General features: G+C 37.9%; 1 protein-coding gene across 1 annotated transcript in view; it reads left to right on the top strand.

Annotated features, from left to right (window-relative positions):
* The first annotated feature begins 6,817 nt into the window (after positions 1–6,817).
* The window catches only part of ACTR10 (actin related protein 10), a 33,085-nt gene continuing 16,794 nt past the window's right edge, over positions 6,818–23,108 (top strand). The window contains exons 1-5 of the mRNA XM_079125836.1: positions 6,818–7,108; positions 9,147–9,219; positions 18,539–18,621; positions 19,559–19,667; positions 21,923–22,030. Of these exons, the coding sequence (XP_078981962.1) occupies positions 7,032–7,108; positions 9,147–9,219; positions 18,539–18,621; positions 19,559–19,667; positions 21,923–22,030 (450 nt within the window). The 5' untranslated portion in view covers positions 6,818–7,031. The remainder of the gene's footprint in view (positions 7,109–9,146; positions 9,220–18,538; positions 18,622–19,558; positions 19,668–21,922; positions 22,031–23,108) is intronic.

Genomic DNA, 23,108 nt, shown 5'->3' with positions numbered 1-23,108 from the left:
GATAAGTAGGGAGTGAGAGAAGAATGGAGGAATTTTTAAGTTTTATGCTATGAAATATATGTAGATACTTATAGGGGTTTAATTTTTTGATGGGGTTCTGTGTAAATCTTTATTACATTTAAAAAATGTAATAAAGGTATTGACAGAAAAATATACACAACTTTTATAAAAGGATTATGTACTGACTGAATATATTAAAATAAAATATATTTTGAAACCTGTTCTCAATGAACAGAGATAACATATCTTTTTACTATGCTGTTGATTTTTAGGTTTAAACTTCCTTAAACCTAAATAAACTTGCAGTGGATACTTTAAAAATAAAAAAAAAATAAACTACAAATGAAAGGTGCAATTCTGAAAATCTTGTATTTTAGAAAGTATTAGTTAGAAGCCACTAATATAACTGGAACAATAAAGACTCCATGACCAGTCACCTTTAGTTGATTAATTCAGAATACTTATTAATTTTTTTCCCTAACACAGTGCTTGAGAAAACAACTCAAAATTGTCTTATTATAATCTTGTTATTAAATATAAAAATTATGTCCTCACCTATATGGATAAAATTTTAAAGGTAACTTATATCCATGATTCCCTAATTAATCCTATCTCCATTTCAAAATGAAACAAAATTCTTAACTAGATTGTATATTTAAAATATTGAATACATACATTATTTCCTGGAGTGAAATTTTAAATTTAAATTTTTCTTATATTCTTTTTCTTTTTCTTCTTGGTACTGGGGATTGAACTCAGGGACACTTGACCACAAGCCACACCCCAGCACTATTTTGTATTTTATGTAGAGACAGGGTCTCACTGAGTTTCTTAGTGCCCTGCTTTTGCTGCCTCAGTCTCCTGAGCCACTGGGATTACTGGCATGCGCCACTGCCCCCAGCTTCAATTATTCTTATATTCTAATATAAATTCCAAAGGTGTTATTTTTCAAATTAAGGACTTGGGAAAAACCCTAAATGAACAGACATTATATTTCAAAGGATGACTGTTCAATTATAAAATCAGTTCCTACCACTATGACCCTCTTTTCTGTGCTCTATTTAGAACAGTGTTGTCAGGCTGGAGCTGGGGCTCAGTGGTAGAGTACTTGCCTAGCAGGTGTGAGGCACTGGGTTCAATCCTTAGCACCACATAAAAATAAACAAAGGCATTCTGTCCATCTACAACTACCAAAAAAAAACAAAAATAAAAAAAACAGTATTACCACCTTCTAACGCTCTATAGATTACTTATGTATTATGCATATGTTTATGTCTATCTCCCCCTGCTGGAATGTACATTCTCCAAGGGCGAGAATCTTTATATGTTTTGTTTGACTGATTTTAAGCACCTAGAACAGTTCCTGGCACACTGTAGAGCACTCAATCATTTTCCTTCCATCTGATGAATCTTTTATAGTTCCCATAGCGTAGGTCTGTTGGCACTGACTTTCCTGCCCCCCAGCTTTTGCACATCGGAAAGTCTTCATTTTGTAGGTAGACTCTCAAACTTCTCTAATGTTATTTCCTTCCCTTGCCATGCCAAGCCATTGTCTTAGTTCAGGTGGTCATTGTTTTTTCTCATGGACCCACAATAGCTTCCAAACTAGTTTCTTATCACCAGTCTTGGGCTCCTCCATTTCATCTTGATTTACCCCATTCTGAAAAAAATGAATGCACACTGATCACAATGACATTCTTTCCCTTATGAAAAATATTTAAAATAGTTACTAATACCTGTAGCATAAAATCAAAACTCCCCAACATACCAGTAAAGGGCTTAATGATTTGGCTCCATCACCTCCTGACAATAGGACTTACCAAATTTCCTATAAACCATTGCTGCAAGCAGTTTCCACATCCTGGATACTCTTCCTATAACTCTAAGTTGGACAAGCTTCTAGAAAGAGTGAGTTCATGTGTTGTGTCCTACTGTCTTCTTTCTCCCTCTCCCTGCCACTGCCCCCTTACCCATTTATCACAAAGGATACACACACAGGGCAAAGTTAGGAAGAGTCCGGAGTGCTGGAGCTTTTGTCCCCATGGGGTTGGGGTGAACCACCTTCCTAGCATGTGGACATATTCTTGTTCACTAACCTGGAAGCTCTGTGAAATCAGCCATTTTGGGGTTTTATGGAGACTTTATTACGCAGGAATGATTGATTAAATCGTTAGCCATTAGTGGCCAACTCAACCTTCAGCTACTCTCCCACCTCCCGAAGTAGATGTCGGGCTTATGTATTCGCATTTCCACCTCCTTTGCCAAAATTTTTGGAGTTGTTCCCTGGTCTTTGTCTAGAAAGCACCATGTTAAGCCGAGCATTAGTTTCTATCAAGTTTGTTCATTTGTCTGACTGTCCTTATCTGGCCACATAAGTCCGTGAAGCCAATGATTTGGTTTTGTATTTGTACCTTCAATGCTAACACAGTATGAACACTTCCTCCTTGAAACTACCCTAATTCCTAGGCAGTTGATTGGTCCCTTCCTGCCTCCATTAACACTTTCCATATATTTCCTATGCATTACTTGTTACTTCATATATCTATCTCCCTAAAATAGTCTGCAAGCAGAAATCATCCTTTTCTATTCGCATATTCTCTGTACCTGGCATATAGTAGGCTCTCAATAAGTACATACTGAAAGAATGAAAACTTCGAAAGCATGCCTCTCAAACTTGTGGGTGGCTCTATAATTAATGTAAAATACCAGACTCTTGATTTTAAAAGATCTGGGTTTTTAAAATGATGTAGAAATGCTGGAATGCTGAACCAAAACTAACTAGATGAAATTTAACAGAAAGCTCCAAATTTGGATACAAATTAGGTTTTAACTTGCAAAATGGGAGAAATTTGAATCTGTAATGTGATGTGCCTAAAAACAAAACAAAGACATTCACTACTTTGCATTACTAAAAAGCACAGTAGCTGGATCAAGGGAGTTGAGTCCTATTGTACCATACGATTCTCTGTGTTGTGATAAGGTACATTAACAAAATAGATTCCAGAAGTTGGTAGATGGGTTCCTAAGTGATCTGAGAATCATCATCATGAAAGATAGTAGAGAATACAGCTTGAAAGGGGGGATGGGGATGAGGTATAAGTTAAAGGGATGCAAATTCTAGTTCAACCTAGTTAACATTATTACTGGTTGTACGACATTTTACAATGAGGAAACTAAGACCCAGAGAAGGTAATGAAGTCTCCTGAAGTCAGTTAGTAAGTTAAGATTTACTTCTTTTTAGTTTTATTTTTTGGTACTGGGGAATGAACTCAAGACTGCTTAACCACTGAGCCATATCCTCAGCCCATTTTATATTTGATGTAGAGACAGGGTCTTGCTAAGTTGCTTAGGGCCTCACTAAGTTGTTGAGGCTGGTTTTAAACTTGGGATCCTCCTGTCTCAGCCTCCTGAGCTGCTGGGATTAAGAGTTGAGTTTCCTCAAAATTATTTTTCCCTGATAACATTTTTAAGTTGTTTTGCCTAATTGTATAAGCAACACATTTTCAGTTTTACAGACCTCAACAAGTCATAAGCCCTGTGTTCATCATTGGAACCATTTTGAGAGCTTTTATCATCAGAGATAAGAAACTCTTTTTCTTAAGTGGGAGTTTAGACTTAAACTTAGGTCACTTCATATTCTAAGACTACACAATTCTATAATAAAATATAATCATCTGAATTAACACATAACTACCTTATAATTATGCAGTGCTGTTTGGACTTAGGAGTCAAAATTTTGAGACTATTAGGTTTGAATTCCTGTTTGGCCAATGTGTTAGTCCATCTTTTCCTTGTTGTGACAAGATACCTGAGAAAGCTGGGTGAGATGGAACATGCTATACGGTCCCAGTAATGGGGCAGGGGTGTGTGTGGCTGAGGCAGGAGGATTACAAGTTCAAGGCCAGCCTGGGCAACTTAATAAAATTCGGTCTCAACAATTTTTTAAATAATAAAAAAGGGGGAGATCAGGGGTATAGCTCAGTGGTAGATCCCCTGGGTTAAGTCCTCAGCACTAAAACAAACAAAAGAAACAAAAAAGCCTGAGACAATGAACTTAAGGGAGGTAAGATTTATTTTGGCTCTCAGTTTGAAAGGTTGCAGTCCATGGTTACTTGGCTTTTTTGATTCTGGGCCTCTGGTGAGGAAAAACATTATGATGGGGAAGATCTGGAGGAGTGAAGTAGCCCACCTCACAGTAGCCAGGAAGCAGAGAGAGAGGAAAGGGCTGAGGGAATAAGAAGTACCCTTCAAAGGCACACCCCTAGTGACCTACTTCCTCCAAGTGGACCCTACCTCATATTCGCCTATTCTGCTATCAACTCATTGATGGATTAATCCGTTGTTAACTGATGAGGTTAGTATCTGCACCATCCAAGCATTTCCCAAATGTCCCTCTTCAGAACATTGCTGCACTAGGGATCAAGCCTTTAACACAAGTCTTTGGGGGATACTTCACATCCAAACCATATCAGCCACTTACCAGCTGAGAGGCCTTGGGCACATTATTTAACCTTTCTTGGCCTCACAATCCTCGTTTGTTAAATGGACATAGTAATTATTAATAATAAAGGAATAAATGGGATTATATAGAGCCAACAGAGCTAGCAATTTAGAACTCAACAAGTACTAATGTTAGCTGTATATGTGGGAGTTTAAGAGACTGTCAAGGGAGAGGGTGTACAATAAGGAGATTCAAGAGAACAATGGAGAACACAAATATACCATTGGTCTACATTGAATACTGTTCTTCCCAAATTCTTGTCTATTAGGAACCTCCAAATGTGACCTTAGTTGGAATTAGGGTCTTTGTAGATATAATCAAGTTAAAATGAGATTATACTGGGTTAAGATGGAAACTAATCCAATGACTGATATTCTTTTTTAAAAAATATCTATTTTTAGATGTGATGGGTCTTTATTTTTTATATGTGGTGCTGAGAATCTAACCCAGGGCCTCACACATGCTAGGCAAGCACTCTACCACTAAGCCACAACCAAAGGCCCTATGACTGATATTCTTAAGAGGGCAATTTGGACAGAAACACAGAATGAAAATGACATGAAAACACAGGTAGGAGGACGTCATGTGAATATGCAGACACAGGGAAGAAGGTCAGATAATGACAGCGGCAAAGACTGGAGTGATGCATCTCCAAATGGATGAGCACCAAGGATTGCTGGCAACCAGAAGCTAGAAAAGGCAAGAGCCTTCTCTAAAGCCACCAGAGAAAGTATGACCTTGCTGACACCTTAATTTCTGACTTCTCGCCTCCAAAAGCATGGGGAAATACATTTCTGTTGTTCTGCAAACAGCATAATCCAAAGGTCACATTCTGGGATTCCCCATGGATAATACCTACCTGTTTTGTGATGCTTTGTATAGTATCCCCTAGGAAATTAATACAGTTGTTGAGCAGTCAGTATGGGTAATAACAGCACTTACAATTTTCAGTAGTTTCAGAAATACAATTCCAATTGATCCCCACAAATACCTTGTAAAGCAGCAGTACAGTTTGAAGATAAGGAAATGATCACAGGTATTAGGGACTTGACCAAATGACCAGAGAATTTCAACAGAGAACTAATAAACTCTGACCCTATTAAGCAAACGTTTCATCCCTTCCACTTTTAAGTTTCCTTCCCCATCACAGCTCCAACTTCATTTTTTATCTCAAGCAATTTGCTCCAAGATCACTTATCAGTAGTTTAAATGAATTTTGCTAGTCATATTATCTAAATTTCTGCATTGTACAGCCTTAACTATATCCTTTGTAAGGAAGCTCAGGCATCTTCAAAACACAAGAATGATAAACTGAGGAAAACCAGGTCTGATACAGGGCAGCAACCTAACCCACTAACTTCAGTGAACAATCAGGAGAGTAGGATCTATCTTAACACAGCATGACCTCATCTTAACTTGAGCATTTCATCTGCAAACAGCATAATCCAAAGGTCACATTCTGGGATTCCCCATGGATAAGAATTTGGGGGGGACACCTTTCAACCCAGTACACCAACTAAATGTTTTTCTACGCAGATATACCCTTGAATCTCTCTTCTAATGTTCTTCTAATTGTTCACCCTCTTCTTTGACAATCTCTTTCACTCCCATACAGTTTGAGCCAGTATTTGCAGGAAATATTTTTTTCCCCTGTAGAAGGCTGTTAAACACGTCAACAGTCCACTGTCATTGCAGATACCCTATTGTATTCTAGCACAGAGAGATTTGGCATCTTCCCTCGGTTTGCACAGCTCCTCGATTTTAGGGTAAAAAGGAGCCTTTGATTCAACGTTCCCTCCACTAACCCATCTTGACTCCTCTTTCAGACTGAGAGCTGCTACTTGAACTGCTCTGTGGGAATGAAGTACAAACTTTCAGTCAAATAACTACCAAATAAAGCGCTGTCAGTACATATCATTCTCTAAAGCATTAGTATAAGCTTTAAAATCAGAAAGTCTTAGGGCCTGTTCCTGGCTTTGCCGAGGAGGGGTACTAAGAAAATCATTTATCTCTCCGAACTTCGGTTCCCACACATAACAGAACACCTATTCTCAATATTCACTGGGACAATTTAAATGACAGGCCAACCGCTAGGCACAGAGCAGAGGCTCAGGAACCCATTCCGCAAGACTACAAGAAACACCTTCGGTCTCCTGCCGCCTCAGGACGCACACCTCTCACAAGCGCGCAGGCGCCGCGTGAGGGCCCCGGGCGGAGAGGACCCCGGCCGGCGGCTCCGCCTCGCCCCGCCCCGCTGGGGCGCCCGGGGCGCCTGATCGCCTTAGACCCCGCGCCCGCGCACCCAGATCCGCGACGGCCCGCGGTTCCTCCTCCTAAGTGCCGGAGACGGGAACACCTGCCAGGATTTGGGCTTGACGCGAGTGAGGCACATCCCAGGACAGCCTGGACCGGCGCGCCGCGGCCACGCGAGGCCCCCGCCCCCGAACGCTGCAGAGCCCCAGCCCTGCCCCGAGAGCCGAGGCCTGCGGATCGCGGAGTCCGCGCAGTCTTCTTGGTCTTCGTGACCACCATGCCGCTCTACGAGGGCCTAGGCAGCGGCGGCGAGAAAACGGCCGTCGTGATCGACCTGGGAGAGGCCTTCACCAAGTGAGTGGCCGTGGCGCCCGCTGTGGCCCCCGGGGGATTCGGCTGGCCGAACACCGGCCCAGCCCGGTTTCTCTCAGGGCAGCTCCGGGTCTCCCCCTTCCTTTTCTCAGCACCCCTGCAAGTGATGGCTTTTGTTTACATCTTGGGCTATGCGAATCCTGAGGATCCCGTGGGGCTGGGAGAAAGGGAGACCCAGGAAGCTTTGGGAGGATTGTCTTCGCCTCCACTGTGGTCGTCACCTCAAACCCAAGGAACCTTCGGAGGTCAGCTATACAGGGGATGACAGCGATGACCTGGACCCCGCTTACCCTGAGTTCTTTTGATTAGGAAGGCGGCAGTCAGTTGTAACGCTTGATAGTGATTTCCACCAAAAAATTTTCCATTGGTGCTGAAAATTCAGATATGTTTAAGATAGGGATATTGCTCCTCGAGAGTAGGGAATTAAGTTAGGGAGACTTACGGTTCACATAAAGAAGTGAACCTTGCAAATAAGACTCTGGAAATCCTTTGCTGGGTTCTCCAAACTCCTAGATTAGATTTTGCGTTTTTAAAAAACAATTCGAAACCATTAGTGTGCACCTTTTGGATGGCAGAGATATCTTTGAAAACCAGATGAAATCCACAAATGCACAAGTCTTAAAACATTTGCATACAGCTTCCAGGGACTGGCAGACCATCCTTGAGGTTTTTGCACTCTAGCTTAAGAATCCTTGTACTAGGCTTAAGAGAGAAAAGTGTCATGCAGTTACAACTATCTAAGTATGTACAGTATGGAAATACTTGAAAAGTCTATATGTCTTTGATCACTGCTTAACATAGTATTTTTTTATTAAGTGTTCAAAGTATATACTTAAAAATGGAACCTTAGAAGCTACAAAATTGGATTAAACATAATCCTTGGTTCATACATTCTCTGTTATTCTGTAAAAGGCCCTCATTAATTTATATTTTCTTATTTACTTTTTAAAATTTATCTTGGTCTATACCCAAAAGACTTAAAATCAACATACTACAGTGGTACAGCCACATCAATGTTTATAGCAGCTCAATTCACAATAACTAAGCTATGGAACTAACCTAGATGCCCTTCAGTAGATGAGTGGATAAAGAAACTGTGGTATATATACACAATGGAATATTACTCAGTCTTAAAGGAGAATAAAATGACATTTGCAGGTAAATGGGTGGAATTGGAGAATATCATGCTAAGTGAAATAAGCCAGTCCCAAATAAACCAAAGGCCAAATGTTTTCTTTGATATGTGGATGCTGATCTATAATGGAGCAGGGTAAGAAAAGAATGGAGGAACTTTGGAGTGGGCAAAGGGGAGTGAGGGGAGAGCAGGGAACAGGGTAGTGGGAGAGATGGTGGAATCAGATTGACATCATTACCCTAGGTACATGTATGATCACTTGAATGGTATGATTACATCATGTACAGCCAAAGAAATGAAAACTTGTGCTCCATTTGTGTACAGTGAATTGAAATGCATTCTGCTGTCGTGTATAACTAATTAGAACAAATACATTTTTTAAAAAATTTATCTTAATATAATAGAGATCTTGAAATTACTGCTCAAAGTTTATTTTAGGTGTATATTAAAGAAATAAGCAAAAAGCTATTACACAGGATGATGCTGCACAATGACTAAATCACCATTAAGTGATGCATAACAAGATGAATGAAGTCACATAATGTAATGCAGATCTAGAATTGTAGAAATGTCTTGCCTCAAATTCAGCTGTCATTAGAAATTGGAGAAAATGTAAATGCTGACCAAAAGGATACACTGGTTTATTTTGGCATCACAAACTTGAGATGATTTGATTTTTTTTCTTTTAATGTACAAATTATTAATAGATGATATTAACTCTTAGGGTTTTGGTGGGGCTGGGTCCCGTTCCTTTGAGTGCATCAAAGATATTTCCAGATGTTTTTATAGGCATAGTTTTGAAACAGATACACAAAACTTGTATCTCTGATAAATATTGAAAAAGAAAGTTATATGGTCAGTGTTTTAATTTCTATATATTTGCAGATGTGGATTTGCTGGAGAAACTGGTCCAAGATGTATAATTCCTAGCGTGATAAAAAGAGCTGGCGTGCCTAAGGTATTTTTTTTAACAAGCAAAATAAATTCTGTAATTTAAAATATTTTTTAAAAAGACTTAAAATAAGATCGATTAATACCTTCCTAAGAGAAAATTTTTTTTAAATCAACTTTGGTGTGGTCTAATTTTGTATACTGTAAATTTGTCACATATGATCATATGTGATTGTGGTGCCCATCTATTAATTTTTCATGTCATTGTGTTTTACAATAATTGGCCTTACTTTGTCATTAGGTAGATTCCTGATGGAACTTAGAAACTTTACATATATATATGTATGTATAAATATATATGTGTGTGTGTATATATGTATATGTATATATATATGTATGTATACATGTGTATGTGTGTATACATGTATATACATGTATGTATATATGTGTGTATATATGTATGTATATGTGTGTGTATATATATGTATATATATATGAAGATTACCTGTTTTTTGGTATGCTTACTTGGTTTGGGACCTTTTTTAAGCCACATAAAATCAAGAAGTGAGCCATACTGATGATCTTCCCTTTGAAAGAATAGCTGAGAGGTGGGATATAGCTCAGTAGAGTGCTTGCCTCGAATGCACAGTGCCCTGGGTTCATTCCCCAGCACCACAAAACAAACAAACAAATATAAGAGTAGATGAAGAGAGATCTGTCAGTGTTGCATTGGAGTACTTAGAGCTTTCTGAGCATCATTGTTGTATTGCATCATGATTTGATAGTGCTTGCACATTTAGCACTAATGTTTACTCTTGTTTTTAAGATGCTTTTTTTTATGGTTGTACTGGGAAGTGAACCCAGATGGACTATACCACTGAGTTTCATCCCAGCACTTTTTGTTTTATTTTGAGACAGAGTTTTGCTAAGTTGCCTCAAATTTGTGAGGCTCCTACCTCAGCCTCTCAAGTCACTGAGATTATAGGCATGCACCTCTGTGCCCAGCTTTTACCACATGTTTATAAGTAAACTACTGTTTTCCTTGCCACTTGGAGTTTATAATCTAGCAGGAAGGTAGACATTTTACAGATAAATGAGTGTGGTAATGTAAAAGGGACAATATCAGTGCTTTGGAAGTGACTGATAGGAACTGAACCAAATATAGAGTATTTGAGGAATTCTTTAATGCTTTTTTTTTTCTTTTATTTTAATTAAAAATCATAAATTTACATAGGGCAATGTTGTTTGATTCATTCTGTTATATTTTTCTCTTCCCCCCACCCCTCCTACCCCTCTTTTCCCTCTGTACAGTCCTTTCTTCCTCCATTTTTACCACCCTCCTTATCCCTAACCCTAAACCTAACTCTAACCCTAACGCTAACCCCTCCCACCCCCCATTATATGTCCTCATCCGCTTATCAGCGAGATCATTCGTCCTTTCGTTTTTTGAGATTGGCTTATCTCACTTAGCATGATATCCTCCAATTTCATCCATTTGCCTGCAAATGCCATAATGTTATCATTCTTAAAGTCAGAGTAATATTCCATTGAATATATATGCCACAGTTTCTTTATCCATTCATCAACTGAAGGGCATCTAGGTTGGTTCCACAATCTGGCTATAGTGAATTGAGCAGCTATGAACATTGATGTGGCTGTATCTCTGTAGTATGCTGATTTTAAGTCCTTTGGGTATAGGCTAAGGAGTGGGATAGCTGGGTCAAATGGTGGTTCCATTCCAAGCTTTCTGAGGAATCTCCATACTGCTTTCCAAAGTGGCTGCACTAATTTGCAACCCCACCAGCAAAGTATGAGCGTACCTTTTTCCCCACATCCTCGCCAACACCTATTGTTGCTTGTGTTCTTGATAATCGCCATTCTAATTGGGGTGAGATGGAATCTTAGGGTAGTTTTGATCTTATTACTAGAGATGTTGAACATTTTTTCATATATCTGTTGATTGCTTGTAGATCTTCTTCTGTGAAGTGTCTGTTCATTTCCTTGGCCCATTTGATGATTAGATTATTTGTATTCTTGGTGTAGAGTTTCTTGAGTTCTTTATACATTCGGGATATTAGCGCTCTATCTGAAGTATGATTGGCAAAGATATTCTCCCACTCTGTAGGCTCTCTCTTCACATTACTGATAGTTTCCTTTGATGAGAGAAAGCTTTTTAGTTTGAATCTATCCCAGTTGTTGATTCTTGCTTTTATTTCTTGTGCTATGGCAGTCCTGTGAAGGAAGTCTGCTCCTAAGCCAACAAGTTGAACATTTGGACCTACTTTTTCTTCTATAAGATGCAGGATCTCTAGTCTGATTCCGAGGTCCTTGATCCATTTTGAGTTGAGTTTTGTGCAGGGTGAGAGATAGGGGTTTAATTTCATTCTGTTGCATATGGATTTCCAGTTTTCCCAGCACCATTTGTTGAAGAGGCTATCTTTTCTCCATTGCATATTTTTGGCACCTTTGTCTAGTATGAGAAAATTGTATGTATTTGGGTTTGTGTCCGTGTCCTCTATTCTGTACCATTAATCTACCTGTCTATTTTGGTACCAATACCATGCCGTTTTTGTTACTATTGCTTTGTAATAGAGTTGAAGATCTGGTATTGCGATACCCCCGCTTCACTCTTTCTACTGAGGATTGCTTTAGCTATTCTGGGTTTCTTATTCTTCCAGATGAATTTCACAATTGCTTGCTCTATTTCTGTAAGGTACATCATTGGGATTTTAATTGGAATTGCATTGAATCTATATAGCACTTTTGGTAGTATGGCCATTTTGACAATATTAATTCTGCCTATCCATGAACATGGGAGATCTTTCCATCTTCTAAGGTTTTCTTTAATTTCTTTCTTTAGTGTTCTGTAGTTTTCATTGTAGAGGTCTTTCATCTCTTTTGTGAGATTGATTCCCAAGTATTTTATTTTTTTTCGATGCTATTGTGAATGGGGTAGTTTTCCTAATTTCTCTTTCTGAAGATTCATCACTTATGTATAAAAATGCATTGGATTTATGAGCATTGATCTTGTAACCTGCTACTTTACTGAATTCACTTATGAGTTCTAAGAGTTTTCTGGTGGAATTTCCAGGTTCCTCTAAATATATAATCATGTCATCAGCGAACAGGGATAGTTTGAGTTCCTCTTTTCCAATTCCTATCCCTTTAATTTCTTTGGTTTGTCTAATTGCTCTGGCTAGAGTCTCAAGAACAATGTTGAATAGAAGTGGTGAAAGAGGGCATCCCTGCCTTGTTCCAGTTTTTAGGGGGAATGCTTTCAGTTTTTCACCGTTTAGAATGATATTGGCCATGGGCTTAGCGTAGATGGCCTTTACAATGTTAAGGAATGATCCCACTACCCCAATTTTTTCTAGTGTTTTGAGCATGAAGGGATGCTGTATTTTATCGAATGCTTTTTCTGCATCTATTGAAATAATCATGTGATTCTTAACTTTTAGTCTGTTGATATGATGAATGACATTTATTGATTTCCGGATGTAGAACCAACCTTGCATTCCTGGGATAAAACCCACTTGATCGTGGTGCACTATCTTTTTAATATATTTTTGTATGTGATTTGCTAAAATTTTGTTGAGAATTTTTGCATCAATGTTCATTAATGATATTGGCCTGAAATTTTCTTTCCTTGATGTGTCTCTGTCTGGTTTAGGTATCAGGGTGATATTGGCTTCATAGAATAAGTTTGGGAGGGTTCCCTCCTCTTCTATTTTATGGAATACTTTGAGGAGTATTGGAATGAGGTCTTCTTTAAAGGTTTTGTAGAACTTGGCTGAGAATCCATCTGGTCCCGGACTTTTCTTTGTTGGTAGGCTTTTGATGACCTCTTCTATTTCATTGCTTGAAATTGATTTATTTAAGTTGTGTATGTCCTCCTCGTTCAGTTTAGGTAATTCATATGTCTCTAGAAACCTGTTGATGTCTTCGAGGTTTTCTGTTTTGTTGGAGTATAGATTTTCAAAATAGCTTCTAATGTTTTGTATTTCACTCGTGTCTGTTGTGATATTTCCTTGTTCATTCCGAATTTTAGTAATTTGAGTTTTCTCCCTCTTTCTCTTTGTTAGTGTGGCTAAGGGTTTATCAATTTTGTTTATTTTTTCAAAGAACCAACTATTTATTTTGTTAATTTTTCTGATTGTTTCTTTTGTTTCAATTTCGTTGATTTCAGCTCTGATTTTAACTATTTCCTGTCTTCTACTACTTTTGGTGTTGGTCTGCTCTTCTTTTTCTAGGGCTTTGAGCTGTAATGTTAAGTCGTTTATTTGTTGATTTCTACTTCTTTTGTTGAATGCGCCCCATAAAATAAATTTTCCTCTAAGTACTGCTCTCATAGTGTCCCAGAGATTTTGATATGATGTGTCTGTTCTCATTTACTTCTAAGAATTTTTTAATTTCCCTTCTGATGTCTTCTGTTATCCATTCATCGTATAATAGTGTATTATTTAATCTCCAAGTATTGGAGAAGTTTCTGTTTTTTATTCTGTCATTTATTTCTAATTTCAGTCCATTATGATCTGATAGAGTACAAGGTAGTATCTCTATCTTCTTGTATTTGCTAACAGTAGCTTTGTGGCAGGCATAAAACATGGTCTATTTTAGAGAAGCATCCATGTGCTGCTGAGAAGAAAGTGTATTCATTCTTTGTTGGATGGTATATTCTATATGTCAGTTAAGTCTAAATTGTTGATTGTGTTATTGAGATCTGTGGTTTCTTTATTCAATTTTTGTTTGGACCATCTATCCAGTAGTGAGAGAGGTATCTTAAAATCACCTAGTATTATTGTGTTGTGGTCTATTTGATTTCTGGAATTAAGAAGGATTTGTTTGACGTACATGGATGAGCCAATGTTCGGGGCATAGATATTTATGCTTGCTGATTTATGCTTCCCTTAAGCAGTATGTAATGTCCTTCTTTATCCCTTCTGACTAGTTTTGGCTTGAAGTCCACATTATCTGAAATGAGGATGGATACTCCAGCTTTTTTGCTGTGTCCGTATCCATGGTATGTTTTTTCCCATCCTTTCACCTTTAGTCTATGGGTATCTCTTTCTATGAAATGAGTCTCTTGCAGGCAGCATATTGTTGGATTTTTCTTTTTAATCCAATCTGCCAGTCTATGTCTTTTGATTGATGAGTTCAGGCCATTAACATTCACGGTTATTATTGTGCTATGATTTGTATTCCTAGTCATTGGACTGATTTTTGTTTTTTGACATGATTTGGTTTCTCCTTTATTTGGCTATTCCTTTAGGCTAGTTCCTCCCATTGCTGATTTACATTGTTGTTTTTCATTTCTTCCTCATGGAATATTTTGCTGAGAATGTTCTGTAATGTTGGCTTTCTTGTCAATTCTGAAAGTAAGTTTTGCTGGGTATAAAATTCTTGGTTGGCATCCATTTCTTTCAGGGCTTGGTAAATGTTGTTCCAGGCCCTTCTAGCTTTTAGGGTCTGGATTGAAAAATCTGCTGATATTCTTATTGGTTTCCCCCTGAATGTAATCTGATTCTTTTCTCTCGTGGCCTTTAAAATTCTGTCTTTATTTTGTATGTTAGGTATTTTCATAATAATGTGCCTTGGTGTAGGTCTGTTGTAATTTTGTATATTTGGAGTCCTATGAGCCTCTTGTACTCGGATTTCCATTTCATTCTTCAGATTTGGGAAATTTTCTGATATTATTTCATTGAATAAATTGTTCATTCCTTTGGTTTGTTTCTCTAAGTCTTCCTCAATCCCAATAATTCTTAAATTTGGCCTCTTCATGATATCCCATAATTCTTGTAGATTCTGTTCATGATTTCTTACCATCTTTTCTGTTTGGTCAACCTTGTTTTCAAGATTAAATATTTTGTCATCAGTATCTGAGGTTCTGTCTTCCAGGTGATCTATCCTAGTGGTTATGCTTTCTATGGAGTTTTTAACTTGGTTTATTGTTTCCTTCATTTCAAGGATTTCTGTTTGGTTTTTTTTCAGTATCTCTCTTTATTGAAATGCTCTTTTGCTTCCCATATTTGCTCTTTTTTTTTTTTTAATTTTTTTAATTGTAAACAAATGGGATACATGTTGTTTCTCTGTTTGTACATGGCGTAAAGGCATACTATTTGTGTAATCATAAATTTACATAGAACAATGTTGTTTGATTCATTCTGTTATTTTTTCCCTTCCCCCCACCCCCCCACCCCTCTTTACCCTCTATACAGTACTTCCTTCCTCCATACTTGCCCCCCTCCCTAACCCTAACTCTAACCCTAACACTAACCCTTCTCTCCCCCCCATTATGTGTCATCCTCCACTTATTAGCGATATCATTCGTCCTTTGGCTTTTTGAGATTGGCTTATCTCACTTAGCATGATATTCTCCAATTTCATCCATTTGCCTGCAAATGCCATAATTTTATCATTCTTTATGGCTGAGTAATATTCCATAGTATATATATACCACAGTTTCTTTATCCACTCATCAATTGAAGGGCATCTAGGTTGGTTCCACAGTCTGGCTATTGTGAATTGAGCAGCTATGAACATTGATGTGGCTGTATCTCTGTAGTATGCTGATTTTAAGTCCTTTGGGTATAGGCCAAGGAGTGGGATAGCTGGGTCAAATGGAGGGTCCATTCCAAGTTTTCTAAGGAATCTCCACACTGCTTTCCAGAGTGGCTGCACTAATTTGCAGCCCCACCAGCAATGTATGAGTGTACCTTTCTCCCCACATCCTCGCCAACACCTGTTGTTGCTTGTGTTCTTGATAATCGCCATTCTAATTGGGGTGAGATGGAATCTTAGGGTGGTTTCGATTTGCATTTCTCTTATTACTAGAGATGTTGAACATTTTTCCATGTGTTTGTTGATTGCTTGTAGATCTTCTTCTGTGAAGTGTCTATTCATTTCCTTAGCCCATTTGTCGACTGGATTATTTGAATTCTTGGAGTAGAGTTTTTTGAGTTCTTTATAGATTCTGGAGATTAGTGCTCTATCTGAAGTATTATTGGCAAAGATATTCTCCCACTCTGTAGGCTCTTTACATTACTGATAGTTTCCTTTGCTGAGAGAAAGCTTTTTAGTTTGAATCTATCCCAGTTATTGATTCTTGCTTTTATTTCTTGTGCTGTGGGAGTACTGTTAAGGAAGTCTGGTCTAAGCCGACATGTTGAAGATCTGGACCTACTTTTTCTTCTATAAGATGCAGGGTCTCTGGTCTGATTCCGAGGTCCTTAATCCATTTTGAGTTTAGTTTCGTGCATGGTGAGAGATATGAGTTTAGTTTCATTCTGTTGCATATGGATTTCCAATTCTCCCAGCACCATTTGTTGAAGAGGCTATCTTTTCTCCATTGCATATTTTTGGCCCCTTTGTCTAGTATGAGAAAATTGTATTTATTTGGGTTTGTGTCCGCGTCCTCTATTCTGTACCATTGATCTACCTTTCTATTTTGGTACCAATACCATGCCGTTTTTGTTACTATTGCTTTGTAGTAGAGTTGAAGATCTGGTATTGCAATCCCCCCTGTTTTACTCTTCCTGCTAAGGATTGCTTTAGCTATTCTGGGTTTCTTATTCTTCCAGATGAATTTCATAATTGCTTGCTCTATTTCTGTAAGGTACGTCATTGGGATTTTATTTGGAATTGCATTGAATTTGTATAGCACTTTAGGTAGTATGGCCATTTTGACAATATTAATTCTTCTTATCCAAGAACATGGAAGATCTTTCCATCTTCTAAGGTTTTCTTTAATTTCTTTCTTTAGTGTTGTATCGTTCTCGTTGTAGAGGTCTTTCACCTCTTTTGTGAGACTGATTCCCAAGTATTTTATTTTTTTCAAGGCTATTGTGAATGGGGTGGTTTTCCTAATTTCTCTTTCCGAAGATGGATGTGAGGGCGATCTGGCTGCGACATCTGTCACCCCATTGATCGCCAGGGTTGATTTGGCTGATCTGGCTGGCTAGGCGGGTGTCCCCTTCCTCCCTCACCGTTCCATGTGCGAACCTCCCGAAGCTGCACGCTTGGTCGAAGAGGACGACCTTCCCCGATAGAGGAGGACCGTTCTTCGGTCAAGGGTATACGAGTAGCTGCGCTCCCCTGCTCGAACCTCCATATTTGCTCTTTTAACTGTTGATTGGTGCGTTCATTTAATGCCTGCATTTGTTCTTTCATCTCCTCGTTTGCTTCCCTGATTGTTTTAATTATGTACATTCTGAACTCCCTTTCTGACATTTCTTCTGCTGTGCTGTCATTGGGTTTTATTGATATAGTATCTAGGTTTGTTTCGGACATTTTCTTCCCTTGTTTTCTCATATTGGTCAGATGTCAGTGGGACTCTGTGATATTGTAGATTTCCTCTATTGACTTATATTGTCCCTGTAGATTTCCAGTGTATCACCTACCAGCCTTCAGTAGCCTGAAGTCTTGGATTAACTTGATAATGTAGTGCTTCCGAAGATCGCTGCCCCTAGCCCGCTACTGGTTCCAGGGAGAGAGACCTGGAGAGGTCTCTTGCTGCCTAGCCCTGGTCCCAGAGGCTGCTTGCAGGCTGGAGGTCTCCACTGGCTTGGGGACTTGTAGCTGGCTCTGTGTAGACAGGCTCTCACTGGGCGATCTGCCCCAAGAAGCTACCCTAGAGAGGTGCTTCCCGCCGGAGGGGGCTGGGCTGCTTGGGGAAGTCCCTGGCACCCTGTGCTGGTCTCTGAAGCAACCTGCGGGCGGGCCAGAGCTGGCAGCGGGGCGGGCCGGAGCTGGCTGCGCTGCTTCTGTGCAGAAAGGCTCTCACTGGGGGGCCTGCTCCACGAGGCTGGAGAATCTGGCCCTATGGGAGGAGCCCACCGCCAGAGTACTCAGAGCTGCCTGGGGGAGACTCCATCTGTCCTGTCCTACTCTAATAAGCTGCTGGAATCCGGGCCTGCCGCCCAGATGAGCTTCACCGGGTGGGGGAGACTCACCCCGTGGTTCTATTTTAGTCCGAGTCTCTCAATGCCTCCCCTTCTTGAATCCTGGGTTCTGGAGCGACTGGAGATGCAGTCACCCTCTAGTCCGCCATCTTGGATCCTCTTTAATGCTTTTTAATCAATGCTGGTTTTTAACGTTAGTCATGCCAAAATGGTAGGTCACACAGGCAAAAAACGTGTGTGAGCACAGCTCGTAACTTAACAGATATATACTTCTATTACCACAAACAAACAAAAAAAATGTTTTGTTTTGTTTTTTTCTTGGATATTGCCAGTTCTTGCAGATCCCTAATTTAAGAAATTAACCTTTTTTTAAATTTTTTATCTATTCTCAATGCAAATTGCTTTTGATTTATTCTGAGAAAATATTTTAGTAAAATAAGCACATTTTAATTTGAGATTATTTTATTAATATAAATCATTTTTTTATAGCCAATCAAAGTTGTTCAGTATAATATAAATACAGAAGAGTTATATTCCTACCTAAAGGAATTCATCCACATATTGTATTTCAGGTAAGATGGAATTCTGTTTGTGTTTGTTTGTTTCATAGCTTTTGTAATTAGATGTTTTCGTAATGCCAGTCATAATCATATTTGGTTGTATTACATCTGATGCAAAAAATTTTTTGACTTTCATTGCCATTTTTATTTGCTTATTTTTAACCTTTTCAAAAATATATTAGAGGGCTGGGGATGTAGCTTAGTGGTAAAGTGTCTGCCTATCATGCTTGAGGCTCTGGGTTTGATCCCCAGTACCACACACGCAAAAATAAGTAATTACAAGCAAACATATTGAACATATTGAAAACAAATCAAATATCCATTAATAAAGGAGATGACATGCAAATTATTGTACATCCATACGAAAAACATGTAGCCACTAAAAAGGAGTTCAGTGGTAGAGGGTATGCACAAGGCCCAGGGTTCAGTCTACATGTAGTGATACAGAAATGTGGCTTAGATATACTGATAAGTGCAAAAGGCAAGTTGAAGAACGTTTGTGGAATGAATATTTCTGTTCAGACACTTGCACACATCTGCAGGAATGAAAAAGTATACAGACTACCATCAGGGATAGTTTCTGGGCAACAGAGTATAAGGTTTTTGTATTTTGCAATTTTTCTCTGTAACATTTTGAAGATTTTTGAACATCTATTACTTTTATAACTCCAGAAAAGAAAATATATTTTTATTGACTAAACTTAGTAATCATAATGGGCTGTGGTTTTAGTTTTCTGAGATAACCGAGTTTTAAAGTTTCTGGTATGGTGCATGGCACATAGTAGGAGCTCAGAAAAATAATCTTTCTGGGGTGATAAAATGGAGAAGTCTTTTTGTCATAAAGCATTTTAGGCTAGGGTAGTGCAGTTTCTCTATTTTTAAATTGTGTTACTTAGCAAAATAAGTAGCAACTTTTATTTACTTTTAAAAACAAAACTATCATTTTCAGGCATCTGTTGGTGAATCCCAGAGATCGTCGAGTTGTAATTATCGAGTCAGTATTATGTCCTTCTCACTTCAGAGAGACTCTCACTCGTGTTCTTTTCAAGTATTTTGAGGTAACTATTTTTAAATCAAATGATTACATTGCATTCAAAGTAGAGAGGAAGACTGGGGGTGTAGCTGTATGGTAGAGCACTTGCTTACCATGTGCATATCCCTGGGTTAAGTCCCCAGTACCCCCCCCCACACACACACAAAATAGATAGAAAAGCAGCAAAAATCATACATATTAATATTACCCTCATCCCTGCCTTTTTTGTTTTTTTGATAAGCACTCAAAACTTTAAACTAAAAAGTCAGCATTTTATTTCTTTCGTTGTGTGCACTACACAATGTATTTGAGGAATCAGATGACAGAAACCTCTTCAGATTGGCTAATTCTTCTTTTTTATGGTTATTTCATGCTTAATTAACATTTTATATAACATGTAGATAGTAGATTCCTTATTAGTGTTTCTGGTATTTATTTTAATGTATTTTGGGGGGATTTTTTTCAGACTTAAAAGGTATATTGTAGAGTTTTCTTTCTTTCAGGTCTTTCTAATTTCTGTTGTTTAGTTATGCTGATTGCTCTGAATTCTTCAATTCTTTCATTTTAAACTTTAAATTCCTTTTAAGCGGAATATTTAAATATTGGCTCTTTTCAACTAAGTGTGCAGTCCCAGGAATGAGACTTATCTTGATGTTAATAATATTACTTAGTAAGATAGGAGTCAAGCTTATTTAAGACTGAGAACATATTGTAAGATTATATTACATTTCGAAGTCTGCTAGAATCTTTACTACTTGATTTATTTAAAATCTCTGCCTTGAAATTTAGGGTTCTTTTCAGCAAGGGAAAGCAGACAATTATATAAAATGTTACAGTATATAAGAAATTAACATGTTGTTTTATGCATTTTACTGAACTTGGAATATATCTAATACTAAAAGTCAGTGTCTATGTGGTAAGGGCAGCTAATGTTTCTAAGTTATATTTTGGTAAGACAGATACAGAGAAACAGACTACATAGCCTCCTGTACTGATATCTTAGATTTGGGAATTTCATGTGCTGTTGGGATAACACAAAACAAAATAATAAGAAGTCATATCAGCTTTTATCTGAATAAAGAAGCTTCTCTTTATTTATGCTTTAAGAGTTTTAGTTGTGTTAGTAACTATCCTTATCATGTATGACTAGAATATTTGCTATATCTACTTAGATAAGGGAAATACAGCTATTATTTTGTCTGTTCTTTGATTATGAGGGACTGAATATCTAGTATTTGTGGTGTCATCAGATTGGCAAATTCTCACTGGAGAAAATGTCACACAATTAAGATTTTTTTTTTTTTCAGGGGTACCAGGGATTAAATTCAGAGGCACTGGACCACTGTGCCACATCCCCAGCCCTATTGTGCATTTTATTTAGAGACAGGGGCTCACTGAGTTGCTTACCGCCTTGCTTTTGCTGAGGCTGGCTTCAAACTCTAAATCCTCCTGCCTCAGCCTTCCAAGCCACTGGGATTACAAGTGTGCATGACTGCACCCAGCAAGATTTTTGTAGTTTTGGTCTTCAAATTAATTTTAACTTCTAGATTACAGTGTTTTAAAAATATAATTCATCTTACAAACTTTACAAATAAATTGAGAATTCTTTTTTGTTTTTCTCTGTATGGTAAAGGCATTTCTTCCTTTTTTTTCTTTCTTTATTTTTTGGTACTAGCGATTGAACCCAGGGTTGCTTAACCACTGAGCTACATCCCACCCCTTTGTATTTCTTGTTTAGAGACAGGATCTCACTGATTTCCTTAGGGCCTCACTAAGTTGCTGAGTCTGGCTTTGAATTTGCAATCCTCCTGCCTCAACCTCATCACTTTATTTTTTTTAAATCACCTTTGAATTTATGTTTCTAGATATCTTCTTTTGTCCCCTTCTATTTTACCACTTCTAAAGAGATAGAATAAACATTAATAAAAATGCTTCAGGGGCTAGGGATATAGCTCAGTTGGTCGAGTGCTTGCCTCACATGCACAGAGCCCTGGGTTCAATCCCCAGCACCACAAAAAAAAAGAAAAAAAAAAAAAAGCTTCAGAATTGTCATTTTGGAATGAAACAACTTAAATGTTTTTTATTTATGACAGTATACTTTGATATTGAGTAAATTAATTCAAATTAAGAAACTAGTTCTTAACTAAATGCTATAAAATGATTGGATACCATAATAAAAATAAATATATATAATGTTCCTATGATGTTTTTTCAAATGTATTAAATATAAGATAAACATCTTCAAAAACTGTCACTCATTCTAGTTTTGTTGTTTTCTAGGTTCCATCTGTCTTGCTTGCTCCAAGTCATCTAATGGCACTTCTGACACTTGGAATTAACTCTGCCATGGTCCTGGATTGTGGCTATAGGGAAAGCCTGGTGTTACCTGTATCTTTTTTGTCAACAACTAATTATATAATTTTTACTATACTTTAACTGAAATAAGTGGTTTATTACAAATAATTTTTTTTTTTGGTACCGGGCATTGAACCCAGGGGTGCTTAACCACTGAGCCACATCCCCAGCCCTTTTTTATATTTTATTTAGAGACAGGGTCTCACTGAATTGCTTAGGGCCTCCCTAAGTTGCTGAGGCTGGCTTTGAACTCACAATTCTCCTGCCTCAGCCTCCTCAGTCACTGGGATTGCAGCATGTGCCTGGATTCAAATGATTTTTTTTGTATTGAACTGTTTTAGGTTACTATGTCCAAATATAATAATTACCATGCGGTAAAAGTTCACGGGATTTTAAGATTTATATTTACTTTTTGTAGAAATTTTAATTATGGTTGGGTTCCAGTGAGCAGACATAATGAATATTCTTTTCAGTTTTCAAAAGAAACAGCTAATTATAACGTGTCAAAGAAAGTTGACTAGAATAAATTCTAAGGAAAAACATTATACAAATAGTAATTAGAGAAATTGAAATGAGGAAGTACAATCAAGAAAAATTAAAATGTCATGGCAGCATGAAATCAGCCTTCAAATAGCTGAAGGGTTCACTTGCAGAAAAATGAATACATTTTTTTCTTTTTCTATGGGAACTTTCATGCAGACAGTATACCATAGGGTTTATGAGCTTGGGTTTTAGAATCAAATACACAGTAAGTGCAAATCTCACCTATGCTTCTTACTTCAGGTGTGATGTTGGTCAAGTAGTGTAAATTCTGGCCTCAGTTTCCACATCTGTAAAATAGCAATGATAATATTTCCATCTCATGGAAGAGTTGTATGGGTTGAGTCAGGTAATGTCGATAAAGCATTTAGCACAGGAACCAGCACATAATAGTGTGTCAGTTAAGTGTTATAGTTCTTATATCATTCACTAAGGAAGAACTTACAAATAATTGAAGTTGTCCCCAGATGGAATTACTATAGAACTGCTGCATTCCTTTTTATTATGAACATTTAAATGGAGTTATCCATTTTTTAGACTATCATAGTGGACATTGCTTCATTGAAAAGGT

Source organism: Sciurus vulgaris, assembly GCF_902686455.1.
Source record: "Sciurus vulgaris genome assembly, chromosome: 2".
Lineage (NCBI taxonomy): Eukaryota > Metazoa > Chordata > Mammalia > Rodentia > Sciuridae > Sciurus > Sciurus vulgaris.
The sequence above is the reverse complement of the archived record's forward strand: the minus strand, read 5'-3'. Positions and strand labels throughout refer to the sequence as shown.